Source organism: Neoarius graeffei, chromosome 17 (genome assembly GCF_027579695.1).
Source record: "Neoarius graeffei isolate fNeoGra1 chromosome 17, fNeoGra1.pri, whole genome shotgun sequence".
Lineage (NCBI taxonomy): Eukaryota > Metazoa > Chordata > Actinopteri > Siluriformes > Ariidae > Neoarius > Neoarius graeffei.
In genome coordinates this window covers 10,831,826-10,849,463 of record NC_083585.1, presented here as the reverse complement: position 1 = coordinate 10,849,463, position 17,638 = coordinate 10,831,826, and the positions used below count along the sequence as shown (strand labels likewise).

The 17,638-nt window shown below is 40.2% G+C and overlaps 2 protein-coding genes across 5 annotated transcripts in view; one reads left to right on the top strand and one right to left on the bottom strand.

Moving 5' to 3' along the window:
• The first annotated feature begins 9,505 nt into the window (after nucleotides 1-9,505).
• zgc:174895 (uncharacterized protein LOC100126024 homolog) lies at nucleotides 9,506-16,030 on the top strand. Of its 2 annotated transcripts, none has more exons than XM_060943710.1 (5): nucleotides 9,506-9,731; nucleotides 9,866-9,959; nucleotides 10,376-10,522; nucleotides 12,511-12,606; nucleotides 13,525-16,028. In XM_060943710.1, exons 1-5 carry the CDS (start codon nucleotides 9,609-9,611, stop codon nucleotides 13,665-13,667), a joined length of 603 nt encoding a protein of 200 aa, XP_060799693.1. In that variant the 5' UTR covers nucleotides 9,506-9,608; the 3' UTR covers nucleotides 13,668-16,028. The 2 variants fall into 2 exon arrangements, with proteins under 2 accessions (XP_060799693.1, XP_060799692.1); XM_060943709.1 differs by adding an exon at nucleotides 12,906-13,046 and having other exon boundaries at nucleotides 9,639-9,959; nucleotides 13,525-16,030.
• Nucleotides 16,031-16,114: 84 nt separating this feature from the next.
• The window catches only part of rab34a (RAB34, member RAS oncogene family a), a 54,718-nt gene continuing 53,194 nt past the window's right edge, over nucleotides 16,115-17,638 (bottom strand). For all 3 annotated transcript variants that reach the window (XM_060943706.1, XM_060943707.1, XM_060943708.1), the window contains exon 11: nucleotides 16,115-16,611. In XM_060943706.1, coding sequence (XP_060799689.1) covers nucleotides 16,544-16,611 — 68 coding nt within the window. In that variant the 3' untranslated portion in view covers nucleotides 16,115-16,543. The remainder of the gene's footprint in view (nucleotides 16,612-17,638) is intronic.

Here is a 17,638-nt window from a genome sequence, read left to right as displayed (position 1 = left end):
CTAATTTTAAATTTAAAGTATTCCCATTTCTGGACATTGTTCATATAATTTTTAGGAAAGATATCTAAAGCTATTAATTTGACTGAGTCTTGAAAAGTTTTTATTTTTAAGTAGGTTATTATTTAGCTTCCAATATCCCCTTAATTTCTTGTTATTTTCTTTAGAACCAGTTAAATGTATTGAGATAAGTTTATGGTCAGATAGAGGAGCATATGAGTGATTCATCTCATCTCATTATCTCTAGCTGCTTTATCCTGTTCTACAGGGTCGCAGGCAAGCTGGAGCCTATCCCAGCTGACTACGGGCGAGAGGCGGGGTACACCCTGGACAAGTCGCCAGGTCATCACAGGGCTGACACATAGACACAGACAACCATTCACACTCACACCTACGGTCAATTTAGAGTCACCAGTTAACCTAACCTGCATGTCTTTGGACTGTGGGGGAAACCGGTGCACCCAGAGGAAACCCACGCGGACACAGGGAGAACATGCAAACTCCACACAGAAAGGCCCTCACCGGCCACGGGGCTCGAACCTGGACCTTCTTGCTGTGAGGTGACAGCACTAACCACTACACCACCGTGTCGCCCATATGAGTGATTAATTTCTGAATTGTAAACATGAAGAGGAGGTTAACCATAAATCAATCCTGGATTGTAATGTCCCTCTTGTATTAGACCAGGTAAACTCTTTACAATCTGGACTAAAAAAACGCCATGCATCTATTACTGATAATTCTTGGCTCATAAATTGAGTGGCTTTGAAAAGTGAATTTTGAGAAACTCTCCCTGGAATTCTGTCTATCCTATCATTTGGAGCATCATTAAAGTCTCCTCCTATATTCAGGAATGCCTCTTTATTTTTACTTTGTAATTCCCTTATTCTGGACAAGATTTCTGTAAACATAGTTCGGGCTTGTGTGGTTCCATTGTGACCATATACATTACATATTATGAAAAAAGCATTATCCAGTTTGCATAAAACAATACCCCATCTACCACTATCAGAGTTGTAGGTTTCTAAGATATCACCTGTACATTTTATTAAATAGTAGTGCAACACAGAATTATGTGTAGCATGACAGAAGTAAGCTTGATCTACCCACTGACTTTTCCAAAACTTATTGTCTGAGTCGCAAGAGTGTGTTTCTTGTAAGAGGATAATATTGGCATTTGTTTTTCGAAGAAAGAGGAACATTGCTTTTCTTTTTATATTGTTTCTTAATCCCCTAACATTAAGTGAGACCATTTTCAATGAGTTAAACTTGAAATCATTCATTTTCGCTGAAAAAAATAAAATATAAAAAAAATAAGAGCACAATGTCTGGAGAACAGAAATAAATAAGATAATGTAAGCCTTAAAAAAAGGCTTGCTTGTGCAAATGCCTCAAAAGTGTGAACGAGTTTTTTAAAGTTTAGGCACCAGTAATCAATTTAAGCAGGGGCGTATCACCCGCGGGGGATGCGTACGTTTCATCCCCCCCACTTTTGTTGAAACACAATTTCATCCCCCGCACTTTTGTCAGATTAAAATGACATCATTATGAAAATTATACAGCTACTATAAAATGTGTAACAAGGAAGTAAACTATTGCCATAACGTTAGACAAAAAACAGCCACGCAACAGACTCAAAACAGTTTTTCTCACCCGAACTTGGCTGACTCGCTCAGTCACCAAAACTGTCTTGTTTGTGTCACCACTAGAGGCCAGTATTTAGTATTCCAATCGAATACGTGGAGAAGTAGAACATGTTTTTAGGCTTTTGTGTGATCACGTTGGGGATAATTAAGCTATTTTGTAGAACCATATTGAGTCCTCCTCAATCTCCTGCGAGTGGCTAACTTTTTGTTTTTGAAGTAGGGGTACACCATTTTAATGATGAATGTCTAATAGCAAAGGAAGTATCAACAACCTCCAAAACCTTGATTGATTATATGAACCTACATTGATTATATTACTGCTCTTATGTCATCCAAAAATGTTAAGTTCCATTACATTATACTTAGTAGCAGCAGACACTTTTATCCAAAGCAACTTGGATAGGTTTGCTTGACATGTGCATTTAAATGTCTGTATAATATTAAAAAGTGAGTAATGTATGAATGATCTGTTCTAAGAAGGCTGAAAACGTGGCTGCGAAGTAGCATGACACAAACACATCTTAATAGTGTAGCTGTGTGTCATGTTCAGAAGAACAAACTTGACCTGTTGGACAGACAAATGATTGCTCAACAATTTGTTTCTTATAAGGAGCAAAGAAAAAACACATTTGGTTGTTTCAAACACAAATAGTGTGTGGGTAAAGTAAGGTTGTCAGGATTTGTTGACAGTGATGTTAAATAGTAGTAGTTACTAGTTGTAAAGTCAGTTGAGGCAAGTTTTTTATTACGAGTGTGTGTTTGTACCAAGTCTACTTTTCATGCATTATAACTGCTTATCACTTTTTAGAAGAGTTTTTCAATTGAGATTTAAAGGCATTTCAAATCGAATGAATGTTCAATAATTGTTGTACAGTAATGTTATTTGGCCATTAAGTGTTTGTTGTATGTGTAGTCTATTGCATCATTTTCAAATTTTATGCATTAAACCTGATGTAATGCATGATGCAAACAAGTTTTGTACACAAGTTTGAATAATTAAATACATTAAAAGCAGGAACTGCCCCATCTTATTTGAATGCTATACTAAAGAGGTCCTTCCAGGATGCTGCGCTTCTCCAACATGAACTGATTAGCCATGCCTCCTGCTCACACAAAGCGATCCCAGTCCAAACTGTTATGCATGATGGTGTATGATCTATACACTGTGTATGACTTCTTGGGCTATGTGAAGTTTTTGGTTTTGTTTATATCAGTGTATACCAGTGTAGGCAGCAATACTGACATCTCTGTTATAGAACAGTATCCTGTTACCTAGAATTATCACTCAATACTTTTTGCCTTCACTTACTGAATAATTATATAGCCCTGGCAGTAACAACACCAAAACCCAACAAGATAGATCTCTGCATGAAATGCAGAACTTGGCTGGAGTCAACTGGATTTATAGGCTTTCTGATGTCCTCCCTTTCATTTGCATCCATGGACCATGGGTATGAAAAAGTTCCATATCGGTCATTGACAGTACATCACAGTGTACACGCCGGGCGTGTATATAGCCATAAACCGATTTCTAATGATATGGCTTCCCCTTTCCAGAACACCCCCACTTTTGGAAAGCTTGATACGCCCCTGAATTTAAGTAACTATAACTGGAATGCATGAAGTAACAAATTTGTCTAACAGTCTAACAAGTGGTTTATAAACAAACTTTTCTATTTTTTTCCCCCTTAATGGAAAAAAAGAAAACATTCAGCTTTGAAGCTGGAGAGATAGGGACAAACCTATGGGTGTCTCAAAAGACATCTTTCACTGAGTCAGCAGTGATTCTCTTTCCTTCAATGATCACATCTGGACCACACCATGCAGTCTTTCTTCCATCTTTGCTGGCTTTTTCAACCAGTGGCCAATATTTCTTTCGGCACTGTCTTTCCCCATATGTCAGATCCTCCGCAAGTCGAAGCTTTTTCTCCGTCATCACGGTGGTGGTCATCGAAGTTTTCCATATTTTCTGCTTGAAGGTGCACATGGTGAATTGGATTATCACAGGACGAGGGCTCCTGTCATCTCTGGGGTGTCCAACTCGGTAAATCGTGTCGACGAGAAAGCCAAGCTTGTTTTTTTCATCTGGAGCCATTTGTCCAAAAATCTGAAAGATCTGTTTTCTTAGAGCTTCCGTGGACTCATTGGTGGATTCCGGTAGGTTGAAAAGTTTCAGATTCCAGCATCGACTGTAATGCTCTGCTTCTTCAATTTTTTCCATCCTGTTCACCGAGCCAGCGACTCATCACTTGCATCTTGTCGATGTTTGTCTTCGCCATGTGTTCGATACCTTCGATGTTTTCTTTGATAGCCACAATCTCTTCAGTGTTTTGGCTTATCTTTTGTTCGAGAGATATGAACCTGCTCGTTAAGTGTTGGACAGCTTTTAGTATGTCTGCATTGGATACCTCATCATTATCTCTTGAGCATGTTTTCTTGGAGTTAGGGCTTGAGATAGGAGTATCAGGTAAGGGAGAGCATAAGCTGAGCGGAGAGTCATCATTCCAGTCCATCAAAATGTTCCCCTTTATTTCTTTCACTCATTTTGTCATGTTGATGTCTTAGCGTTTGGCTAGTTAGCCCATTTGCATTAGCTCAAAGAAGAGGGAGGGAAAAAAAGTCTGTGTATCTTCCCAAAATCATTAACAAGTTAGACTTTAGTTCTTATATTGTCCTTTTCCTCACATACCAGTTCTTGAAAGTGATGTTCCGTTAAGTTTACCTTAGTTTATAGAGCAAATGGTGCCCAAAGCTTGGAGGAGTTCATAGCGAAGTGTGTGTGCTGGCTGCCATCTTCGCAACCACCCTCAAGAAGCTAGTTAAGAGAATGCCAATAGTGTGTAAAGCGTCATCAAGGGAAACGCTGGATACGCTGAAGAATCTAAAATATGAAACTTTTTTTTGTTGTTGTTTTATACATTTTTGTCTCCCACATAATGTCTTATATGTTCCATATGTTAATTCATAGTTTTGATGTCTTCAGTTTTGCTCTATAATGTAGAAAGTAGTCAAAATACAGAAAAACGTATGAATGAGTCGGTGTAGGAGTACCGGATTGCCAGATCGCTTTACTACTTTCCAGTCCAACCATAGTGGAAAAAAAAAAAAAAAACGCTCAAGGGTCTTAACAAATCAAAGATAGTAGCCAACACTATCCAGGTTGCAGTTTATTCCTCTTTTAAACAGGATGGAATCATGTCAGCCATTTTTTTTTACTGATCTATTGCTTGCAGCACTTAAGTAGGTAAAAAAAAGCAATGCAATTTATGACCGTTATATAAAAACCTTCAAGTATAAACAAAGAAGGGCAGCTTATATGCACTAAGAAGACCATTTACCTCATGAGAACGGACTTGGCAATAAACTTGTTCCTGATACAATCCTATGAATAACAGATACGTCATAAGTTGTGTCAAACTGGTTTCATGAATGTGACAGTGAGTTCAATATTTTTCACTGGCCTTCCCAGTGACCAGATTTGAATTCAATAGAACACCTTTAGGATGTAGTAAAACAGGAGATTAGCAGCATGACGGTGCACCTACAAAATCTGTAGGAATTATGTGATGCAATCCTGTCAAAATGGACCAGAAACACAAAGGAATGTTTTCTCCTGGGCGGCACGGTGGTGTAGTGGTTAGCGCTGTCGCCTCACAGCAAGAAGGTCCGGGTTCAAGCCCCGTGGCCGGCGAGGGCCTTTCTGTGCAGAGTTTGCATGTTCTCCCCGTGTCCGCGTGGGTTTCCTCCGGGTGCTCCGGTTTCCCCCACAGTCCAAAGACATGCAGGTTAGGTTAACTGGTGACTCTAAATTGACCGTAGGTGTGAGTGTGAATGGTTGTCTGTGTCTATGTGTCAGCCCTGTGATGACCTGGCGACTTGTCCAGGGTGTACCCCGCCTTTCGCCCGTAGTCAGCTGGGATAGGCTCCAGCTTGCCCGCGACCCTGTAGAAGGATAAAGTGGCTAGAGATAATGAGATGAGATGTTTTCTCCTACACCGCCCTCTAGTGTCAGTGATAACGCAGAGCTCCTCCACTCCGTCCAACAGTGCAAAGTTTCTGCTGGTCGACTTTTACGAAATTGCAGAAGAGCTGCTCCTTGTCAGCATGGATGAGCTGGCTGCTCCTCGGAAGAAAATGAAGGCTGGTATCTGTCACTTATGGCACCTAACACAAAGGTCCCAACGTTTCCATGGCTTGATCCCTCCAGACTTTACTGCAACTACCAGGTATGGCATAATTTTACAGTGGGGCAAAAAAGTATTTAGTCAGCCACCAATTGTGCAAGTTCTCCCACTTAAAAAGATGAGAGAGGCCTGTAATTTTCATCATCGGTACACTTCAACTATGAGAGACAGAATGGGGGGAAAGAATCCAGGAAATCACATTGTAGGATTTTTAATGAATTAATTGGTAAATTCCTCTGTAAAATAAGTATTTGGTCATCTACAAACAAGCAAGGTTTCTGGCTCTCACAGACCTGTAACAACTTCTTTAAGAGGCTCCTCTGTCCTCCACTCATTACCTGTATTAATGGCACCTGTTTGAACTCGTTATCAGTATAAAAGACACCTGTCCACAACCTCAAACAGTCACACTCCAAACTCCGCTATGGCCAAGACCAAAAAGCTGTCAAAGGACACCAGAAACAAAACTGTAGACCTGCACCAGGCTGGGAAGACTGAATCTGCAATAGGTAAGCAGCTTGGTGTGAAGAAAATCAACTGTGGGAGCAATTATTAGAAAATGGAAGACATACAAGACCACTGATAATCTCCCTCGATCTGGGGCTCCACGCAAGATCTCACCCCATGGGGTCAAAATGATCACAAGAACGGTGAGCAAAAATCCCAGAACCACACGGGGGGGGGGACTTAGTGAATGACCTGCAGAGAGCTGGGCCCAAAGTAACAAAGGCTACGATCAGTAACACACTATGCCGCCAGGGACTCAAATCCTGCAGTACCAGACGTGTCCCCCTGCTTAAGCCAGTACATGTCCAGGCCCGTCTGAAGTTTGCTAGAGAGCATTTGGATGATCCAGAAGAGGATTGGGAGAACGTCATATGGTCAGATGAAACCAAAATAGAACTTTTTGCTAAAAACTCAACTTGTCGTGTTTGGAGGAGAAAGAATGCTGAGTTGCATCCAAAAAACACCATACCTACTGTGAAGCATGGGGGTGGAAACATCATGCTTTGGGGCTGTTTTTCTGCAAAGGGACCAGGACAACTGATCCGTGTAAAGGAAAGAATGAATGGGGCCCATGTATCGTGAGATTTTGAGTGAAAACCTCCTTCCATCAGCAAGGGCATTGAAGATGAAACATGGCTGGGTCTTTCAGCATGACAATGATCCCAAACACACTGCCCGGGCAATGAAGGAGTGGCTTCGTAAGAAGCATTTCAAGGTCCTGGAGTGGCCTAGCCAGTCTCCAGATCTCAACCCCATAGAAAATCTTTGGAGGGAGTTGAAAGTCCGTGTTGCCCAGCGACAGCCCCAAAACATCACTGCTCTAGAGGAGATCTGCATGGAGGAATGGGCCAAAATACCAGCAACAGTGTGTGAAAACCTTGTGAAGACTTACAGAAAATGTTTGACCTCTGTCATTGCCAACAAAGGGTATATTAAGTCTAGGCTGAAAACATATCTGTTTAGTCAAGCCTTTTGTTAATGGTGTTTATGAGGTAAAGGAGTAGATCTGGAGGGTCCTCAGACATAGAGTGTTTTGGTAAACTGGGATGTATGGATGCTGTCAGTCCCCACTCGCTTGCTCACTCGAGTTTGTTGACGGTGCAGTGGCTGGCTGCTTTATGTCCCGGGGCTCCCTCATGCCTGTGTTACCTTCTGGCTCTCTCCTTTTAGTTATGCTGTCATAGTTAGTTGCCGGAGTCCCTGCTTGTACTCGGTGCAATATGTATACTGTTCCTACTTATTCAGGTGACATTGGGCATACCTAACCACCTGTGTTTTCTTTCTCTCCCCCCCCACCCCAAATCTGTCCCTCTGAGTTACATGGAGTCAACAGGAAATCTTTTGGTGGAGACGGTGGGGACCTCGACTGGCTATCGTAGCCTGCAGGGAATCGGCCGTCAGACATTCTGTCGCATGTCCCAGACCCGGTGAAATGTAACTGAATTGTCTTGGCCAGGCCTAAGGGTCCCATCTGCATCTCATCATTGCTGAGGAGTGTGCTCCCATCACCCAATCAAGCATCCAGCCAGAGCAGGTCATGATATATTTTTTACCATATTAACATGCCATTGTGTGTCATGCCTGATGTAAAGACTCTCGTCTCTGCGAGCCTACCACACAGATTTAATACTTGTCATTTTTAGGGCATACCTAACAACATGTTTTCTTTCTCTCTCTCTCTCTCTCCCCCCCCCATCTGTCCCTCTGAGTTACATGTTGATCCTGGGATTGAGATGCTGGCCTCTTCTGCCCCTCGGACCTGCTTGATCCATCCTGGTGCCCCGTGTCTGGTCGGAGTTTTATCGCCCCACTCCTGTGAAGGACGGCCCCATGAGGACAGTTGAGGGTTATACCTGTTAAAACTGTTAATATTATAGTCAGGCTGTCTGTTGTTGCCCAAATGAGGATGGGTTCCCTTTTGAGTCTGGTTCCTCTCGAGGTTTCTTCCTCATGTCGTCTGAGGGAGTTTTTCCTTGCCACCGTCGCCACAGGCTTGCTCATTGGGGATAGATTAGGGATAAAATTAGCTCATGTTTTAAGTCGTTCAAATTCTGTAAAGCTGCTTTGCGACAATGTTTATTGTTAAAAGCACTGTACAAATAAACTTGATTTGATATAACAAAGTATTGAGATGAACTTTTGTTATTGACCAAATACTTATTTTCCACCATAATTTGCAAATAAATTCTTTAAAAATCAGACAATGTGATTTTCTGGATTTTTTTTTCTCATTCTGTCTCTCATAGTTGAGGTATACCTATGATGAAAATTACAGGCCTCTCATCTGTTTAAGTGGGAGAACTTGCACAATTGGTGACTGACTAAATACTTTTTTGCCCCACTGTATGTCAAGTGCATTTAATAAAACTGTTTTGGAATATATCATGTGCTTGATTGCCTGATTTCCTTATATTATTATGAATGTCTAAACTTTTGACTGGTATACTACTGTATGCATAGTTTAACAGTGATTCTCATATCTTTTCCATGTCGGATTTATTTAAGAATCTCTCTCTCTCTCTCTCTCCCCCCCCCCATGTTTTCGTTGAAGCTTAAATATTCCGCTTTTTTCTTTCAGTCATAATAATATGGCTCGGTATATAATGTAGGTCCATTCATTGCGAGCATGTTAAATCTATATTCAGTAGCTCCGAGACTTCCCAACTGCCTTCTCCGGTATAAAAAAAAGTTTGTATTTTCGTGGGTTCTGTTCAATTTAGGTGCATAACGAGCTTATTTAGGAATGCATTTTGTTTGTTTGTTTGTCCCCCCTCCCCCCGGAGTATTAACGAGTGTTGCCAGATTGGGAATTTTAACTCGTTTTCTGTTATTCATAGGATTGTATCAGGAACAAGTTTATTGCCAAGTCCGTTCTCATGAGGTAAATGGTCTTCTTAATGCACATAAGTCGCCCTTCTTTGTTTATACTTGAAGGTTTTTATATAATGGTCATAAATTGCATTGCTTTTTTTTTTACCTACTTAAGTGCTGCAAGCAATAGATCAGTAAAAAAATGGCTGACATGATTCCATCCTGTTTAAAAGAGGAATAAACTGCAACCTGGATAGTGTTGGCTACTATCTTTGATTTGTTAAGACCCTTGGGCGGTTTTTTTTTTGCACTATGGAAAGTAGTAAAGCGATCTGGCAACCCGGCACTCCTACACCGCCCTCTAGTGTCAGTGATAACGCAGAGCTCCTCCACTCCGTCCAACAGTGCAAAGTTTCTGCTGGTCGACTTTTACGAAATTGCAGAAGAGCTGCTCCTTGTCAGTATGGATGAGCTGGCTGCTCCTCGGAAGAGAAATGAAGGCTGGTATCTGTCACTTATGGCACCTAACACAAAGGGCCCAACGTTTCCGTGGCTTGATCCCTCCAGACTTTACTGCAACTACGAGGTATGGCGTAATCTTATGTCAAGTGCATTTAATACAACTGTTTTGGAATAGATCATTTGATTGCCTGATTTCCTTATATTATTATGATTATTATAATTCCTTCTTGCCACCTGTTCCTTCTTTTTCCCGAGCAGGCCTTTTCAGACTGTGTGAAAGAGCTTCTCAAACCGTTCCAAAGTGATTCGATTGACCTGGTGGCTGGAATAGACGCAATGGGGTTTATCCTCGGTGCACTGCATTTTGTCATTTTGCTGAAGGCGATGAGCCTCTAAGAGAGGAATGAGTCCAATTTTATTTTTAGCAGGCTTGTAAAACTAAACTGGGCTATGGAACAAACACGGAACTGCATGTGGTCTTATATGTAGTTACCATGCACTTTTAGGCATTTAAGTGAAGAAAGCATGCTTCAAATTAAGTTATTTCTGGCTCTGGGCTATATGTTATAACTTCCAGCAATAATACTTATTTGTAAAGTAATATTTTGCAATAATTCTATGTTCATAGGAACAGAGCTTTCAAAATTATATTTCTAGAACCAAAAAATGCACTTGGATAAGAGTGTCATTATTACCTCACTATGCAATTTATGCATACTTTTTGTTTAATAACTCAAAAATAGTAGCACTCAAATTCTATGTTTTCAGGTTCAGCTGTGGCCACTGCTCTGGGAAAGGGCTTTCTGGCCATCCGAAAAGCAGGGCACCTATGTGTAGAAACTCAGATGCAAGAATACACGGACTACTCTGGCAGAGAAAAGCTAATGGAAGTGCGAGTTGATGTGTTAAAACCAGGTACTGAAATTCTAACAAACCAACACTTTTCAAACAGGTTGAAATTTATCAGAAATGTACATAGCCTATCTAACTTTGGCTTGATGGAGAAAAAGCAAAGATCTGGCATCCTAACCTCCTACAGTCTTGGCATTTTCTTCTGAATAACTCAGCGTTCTTGGTAAATGACTAAGCCCCGTCTATGCTGTGAATCAGAACATCTGTTGTCCTGTGGAGTCAAGTTTAACAGGAGGCAAATACACGGCCGTGTTTTGTTAAACTTATTATATAGAACTATGTACAATTCCAGCTGCACGGTGGTGTAGTGGTTAGCGCTGTCGCCTCACAGCAAGAAGGTTCGAGGCCCCTGGGTTCGAGCCCCGGGGCCGGCAAGGGCCTTTCTGTGTGGAGTTTGCATGTTCTCCCCGTGTCCGTGTGGGTTTCCTCCGGGTGCTCCGGTTTCCCCCACAGTCCAAAGACATGCAGGTTAGGTTAACTGGTGACTCTAAATTGACCGTAGGTGTGAATGTGAGTGTGAATGGTTGTCTGTGTCTATGTGTCAGCCCTGTGATGACCTGGCGACTTGTCCAGGGTGTACCCCGCCTTTCGCCCGTAGTCAGCTGGGATAGGCTCCAGCTTGCCTGCGACCCTGTAGAAGGATAAAGCGGCTAGAGATAATGAGATGAGATGTACGATTCCAAATTTATTGTAGTAACATGGACACTACATCAGTACGTAAAAGCTACATATTTTACTTATGTGGATATAATTCTGTCCTTAATTTAAATATATTGACCCCTGATTTTTGTTATTTGCTTTTCTATTGATTGCTGCTTCAAAGGTTCTCACTCAGTCACCTGATTTCTACTTGAATCTATTTCACTCAGTTCCATCACATTAGAAATCTAACTTTCCTTGTGACTTTTTCAACCTAAACTGTTGCTCATGCTGAGTAACACACTCAGAGCAAAGTGCTTTCTGCTCTCATCCACACACACAAGAGCTCACAGATGCCCATGATTGGCTAGTGTCCCTGTAACACTAGAGGAGAGAGTGTAAGTCATTCTTCCCATACAGACAGGATAGACAATTTTGCTCTCATGGCTTCCATCCATGGATGACTGTGGCATTGTCAGAATTCCATCTTGGACAAGAGGTGAACGATTTTCTGTTACACCACTCAGGAGACATGTTTTGAGGTCCTGTAAACTGCAGGGACCTGCTAGATAGTCTGCACTTTCCTCAATTAGTTTCACTGTAGTTAATAAATACTTCACAGTAATTATCATATAATATGTTAAAATATGAGTATCTGAAAAATAAGGTGGAACCTAAAAAGACTGTCATATTTGCAAGTTAGTTGAGTCAGTGCAGTTTTCAGATGTTTAGTATGATAAGGATTACTTCTAGGTGTCATGGTAGTGTAAAGAGTGGTTTTGCTGCCTCACAACTCCAGGGTCAATCTTCTGCTCACTTAACTGTCTGTGTGGAGTTTTGCACGTCCTCCCCATGTCAGAGTGAATTTCCTCCTGGTTCTCTGGTTTCCTCCCACCGCCCCCAAATTCGCCAGTAGGTTTGACAGTGTGTACAAATGTGTATGTCAAATGTATGGGGCTCTGGAATCCCATTCTGGCTGCTGTACTTCCAGTACTTCCAGGATAAACTTTGGAACCACCATGATTCTGACCAGGATAAAGAACTTACTGAAGACTACAATGGATCAGTTCTTCTGTAGATCACTGTATTCCTTCTCTGCACTACAAATTGTGCAGAGCATCCTTCACCCTAATGTCAGTATGGATGTTTTAGATCTGGGCTGTAATAACAAAGTTAAATTATAGAACACCACTATACCTTTCAAACCTCCTCCATAGTCATGTCACATGAGGTCAAAGAAAACACAAGTTCTTTATAATGCAAATTGTATACTGATAATACCTTTTTCTGTTGCAATTGTGACCTCTCATTTTGCCATTCAGTATAGTGTTTTATATTGTGGGACTTTTCAGGTCTACATGTTCTCATAGTTGACCAGTGGATTGAGACTGGGGGCACCATGAAAGCAGCCATCAAACTGGTAGAAAAACAGGGAGCATCTGTTGTAGGTGAGCATGCATTTGTCTTCAAATAAAATAAATGCATGTATTGCATGCTGAAATACTGATGCTCATCTATAGACAAATGGTCAAAAACAATGGTTTTCAAACCAGTCTTCGGGACTCCCAGAAGATCCACATTTATGGCTTTATCCAGTTTCGCACAACATCTGGAAGATTGTTATGCTGTGGGGGCATTTTGCTGACATGATTTAGGTCTACTTGTTCCCTTAGAGGGAAGGATCACTACAAATCAATAAACGTCATTCTGATCATCTTTACCTGATGATGAAACTTTTCTATCCTAGGAGCATACTCTTCCAGGATGTCACCATTCACAGGGCATGATAGTCACTGGTGTCAGGAATGCAGGCGACAGATGGATGTAAAAGCTGGAAGAGAGTTTATTCAGGCAAATTGGCAGACAAATCCAAATCATAAGGCAAAAGGTACAATCACAAAACAGGCAAAGATCAAGAGAGGCACAAACAGCATGTCAGAGACAATATCAAAAGGGCAAAATCCAAAGAACAAAACGATTCAAAGCAGAGCAATATTAACACTTGGTAACGTCAGACACAAAAAACTGGGCATATACAGTACTTCACAGTGACTGAGCGCCGAGAGTGTGCTTATGTACACACTTATGTACCTGTGGGGGGCCTGTGAGGAGTGAAATGCAGGATGATTGTTGTCTGTGTTGACCATATTTGAAGGCCAATGTGAATTCTGGGAAGTGGAGTCTTGAGTGCAAGAAAGTGCAGATGTGACAACAACTGAATGGTTTGAGGAATATGAAAATGTTGTAAATCATATATTATGGTCTTCAGTCACCAGAGCTCCAGTGCCAGGCTTAACATCTTACTAATACACTTTGTTGCTTTTCCTTTTATTTGTCATCTATCTCTAATATTCCAATCTTTGTAGGTGTTGCTGCCGTGGCCATTGAGAACAGTGAGGGTGGAAAGTGGATAAAGGAAAACTACAAGTACTCACACTGCATCCCGAAGGAACTTCAGTCTCAGATAGATGGGCGGTATCTGGAATCTTTCAAGGACTTCAACAGTTAAACACATTACAGATTAGGTGCCTACAGTCGTGAAAAAAAAATAAGTACATCCCATGGAAATTGTAGACTTTTCTCAACATATTTAAACAAACACCCATATTTAAATAAACAAACAAACAAACACCCAAATTCACCCTTTTGATACAGTACCTACAGATAAAGGTAACCAATCAACAAAGGAAATTAGTTAGGAAATCATTTATTCAACAAAAATATCAGGAGACATAATATTCTTCTGTGGATAAAATAAGTACACCCTTGGCTTCAGAAGTTAATATCGCCCCGTTTAACAGAAATAATGTCTTGTAGGTGTTGTGTGTAACTGTCCACCAGTCTCTGACATGAACTTGCTGAAATTTTTGACCGCTCTTCCATGCAAAATTGCTTCAGTTGCAAGACATTTTTTTTTTTTTGCAGGTACTGCCCTTTTTAACCCCCCCCCCCAAAAAAAAAAAAAACATTTCAATGGAGTTCCAATTTGGGCTTTGACAAGGCCATTCCATAACCCTCCATTTCTTCTTTCTGAGCCAGTCCTTTGGTGGATTTGCTAGCATGCTTAGAATCATTATCTTGTTGAAAGGTCTGCCTCCGGTTCAACGTCAACTTTTTAACAGATGGCCTCATGTTCTCTTCAAACACTTTGATATGATTCAGAATTCATAGTTGAATCAATGAATACAAGTTTCCCATTCCACAAGGCAGCGATGTGACCCCAAACCATAATATCTCTACCATCATGCTTCCCCAGTTGGTATGAGGTTCTTCTCCTGAAAAACCATCTCTGGGGGCGTCGTGGCTCGGGTGGTTGGGGCGCCGTGCCGTGCCGTGGATGCGGGCGACCCGGGTTCGATTCCGGCCCGGGGTCGTTTCCCGATCCCTTCCCGTCTCTCTCTCTCCCGCTCGTTTCCTGTCTCTACACTGTCCTATCCAATGAAGGTGCAAAAAGCCCAAAAAAAAATATCTTTAAAACCATCTCTGGTCTGTCCAGAGTACGTTATTCCAAAAGGCCTGGTCTTTGCCTGTTTGTTTATTAGCAACCTGTAGTCTTGCTTTCACGTTCCTTTTGGACAGTAAAGGCTTGTCCCTGGCACGCCTCCTATGCAGGTCAAATTTGTCTGATCTCTTTCTGAGTGTAGATTGATGCACTTTCACACCAACAGTTGCAAGAGTTACTTGCAGATCCAGTGATGAAATTTTGGTGTTCTTGGAGACTTATTTTACCATCAGATGGTCTGCTCTGGGGCTGAATTTGCTGCCAGTCCTGGAAAACTGGCAATTGTTTGAAATCTACACCACTTGTAGATGATTTTCCTGACAGTGGAATGATTTATTTCTAATAATTTAGAGACCTTTTTAAATCCCTTGCCAGTTTCACAGGCATCCACAACCTTTTTTTTCTAAGCTCCTTAGAGATCTCTTTAGATCTTGGCATGACGACACAACACTTCAGTAGCAAAGAGAACACCAGACCCAAGATGTCAGGTTTAAATAAGACGGGTTCCACCTGTACGAGGGTCTAATCAACAGTATCTAATCTGGAACATCGGAGTCTACTTTTATGGACTTGGAAAGTATGATAAATACTTATATTTATCATACTTTCCAAGTCCATAAAAGTAGAATTTGACATTTAATATTAACATGATTGGACATTTATGGACATAAAATTAGAAGTAAGAACCCTTACTTTTTCCAGGGTGTCCTTACTTTTTTTGACTGAAATTTTTATTCAGTTTATTAGAATGACCACAAAATGTCAATTTTATGTGTTGTTTGTTGGAGTATATCACCTTTATCTGTATGCATTGTATCAAAGAGAGGGAAATGTATGCTCGTTTAAATGTTGAGAAAAGTCTACAATTTCCATGGGATGTACTTATTTTTTTCACACAAGTGCATGAGGATAGTAATAACTACAAGAAGAAAACAATTGTGCGCTTTGTTCTGCCATATACCACATATATGCATTATTCTGCTAGTTTCTGGTCTATCTGAAGATGAGTACATCCTCACAATGTGCAGAAAGAGAAAATTATTCTAAATGCTGCTAATCCAAGATATTATTCTTCCTCAAAGGTTTACTTAAGACACTGGATTTTATTATTAAGGCTTCAACTAAGAACATGAAGTAGTTCATAATAAGATTACTGAAATGGTATGTGGCTGACATTTTTTGTATCTACATAGGATATTTGATGGCATGTTAAAGTATGCTGTATAGCATGCTTAAAAAATAAACATTGAAAATAGTACAAAGACAACATATCAAATGAAACAAAAAGGTTTCCATGACTTGCAAATCACAGCATTCCGTTTTTATTAACATTTTGCATAGAATCTCAGCTTTTTAGAAATGGGGTTGTAGAATATGTAGCATAAAAAAAAAAACCAAACAATCTATAAACTGTTCAGCATTGTGTAAAACCATACAAAACAAAATCTAACTGCATAGAAGTGTGTATAAAAATTTGTTAGTGTAGTTAATACTTTTTATTGCAACTGGATTTAATATTAAAATACAATAACTGTCACTTAACTGTGCAATTCAGTATGATCTTAAAATGTTTAATGTAAACTAAAAAAAATTCATAAATTACCTGACAGTTATGATTTATAGTACCATAATCATTTATAAACAAACACAGAATCGAGGGCAGCACAATTGTGGGGCACAGATATGACAAAAAAAAAAATTATATATAACCTCAGAAATGGAAAAGAAATATACTACCAAAGAACATATTTATTACTCAGCATGTCCGAATTTTCTTAAAATTCCTTTAAACACTTTATAGTCTCCCTCACTCATCTGTACCCACAGTTTCTGCTTTGGTACCATTATTTATTTCAGTGCAAATTTCTCAGGTTTCACTCCCTTCACTGACAGCAGTTCAGCTGTTTCTTTTTAGAAGTTGCATACAAGTTACTTGTGTTGTTGCTGATTTCTGTAAAGAAAAAAAAAGAGAAAAATTAGGAGACCTTGTTGCATAAATTCTGTTGGCTCAAAAGAATTGGTTTGGACAATCATATCACATGATGTTATTTATACTTCATATATGTATGTATATACTTTATATACACTCAGTGTCCACTTTAATAGGAACACGTGCTGACTTGTGCAATTACCCAATCATTCGATCATGTGGTAGCAGCACAATGTATAAAATCAAACATCAGAATGGGGAAAAATGTGATGTCTGTGACTTTAACCATGGCATGGGGGTTGATGCCAGATGGGTTGATTTGAGCATTTCAGAAACTGCTGGTCTCATGGGATTTTCACACAAGAGATTATGGGATTTTCCATAAAATTATGGGACATTAGACAAGCACTTTTAAAGTTTTATTTTGGACATAACAAATGCTGATGCATTTGAATGTGATACATTATAAATGTAATAAATCATCACAGGAAGTTACTTTTACTTGAGTACAGTTTTTGCTTCCTTTACCCACCTCTGTTTAGGAATAAGTTTTGAGTGGTTTTGGGATGAAGACAGCTATGAGATCAAATTAATGCAAAAAAAAAAAAAAAAGTTGAGCTTGTGAAATGATGTTCACATATACAAGAGAAAATTATGTTTTACAGTGTCCCAACATTTTTGGAATCAGGGTTGTATTTTATTATAGAAAGGTAACCGATTTATTTTGGAAAGCTATGAAATCTTGTGTACATTTAAGTAACCTGACATTTGAACCGATGTTTTCTATTCATGATTGAAAATGTTCCTATGCAAGTTCATTGAAGCGTTGCCATAAGGACCTTTGTTCAAGGGTATCATATGCAACATCTTGTCTTATTAGCTGCATGAGGGCAATTTCTTCTACTCATACCTCCATGAAGAAGCGGCACGGTGGTGTAGTGGTTAGCGCTGTCGCCTCACAGCAAGAAGGTCCGGGTTCGAGCCCTGTGGCCGGCGAGGGCCTTTCTGTGTGGAGTTTGCGTGTTCTCCCCGTGTCCGCGTGGGTTTC

Excerpts from the sequence above, each read along its gene's own strand:
- zgc:174895 (XM_060943709.1), top strand. The coding sequence starts at position 9,815 with ATGATTATTATAATTCCTTCTTGCCACCTGTTCCTTCTTTTTCCCGAG. Across the intron at positions 9,960-10,375 it reads CGCAATGGGGTTTATCCTCG|GTTCAGCTGTGGCCACTGCT; the intron begins GTGCACTGCATT and ends CTATGTTTTCAG. Across the intron at positions 13,047-13,524 it reads TCCAAATCATAAGGCAAAAG|GTGTTGCTGCCGTGGCCATT; the intron begins GTACAATCACAA and ends CAATCTTTGTAG.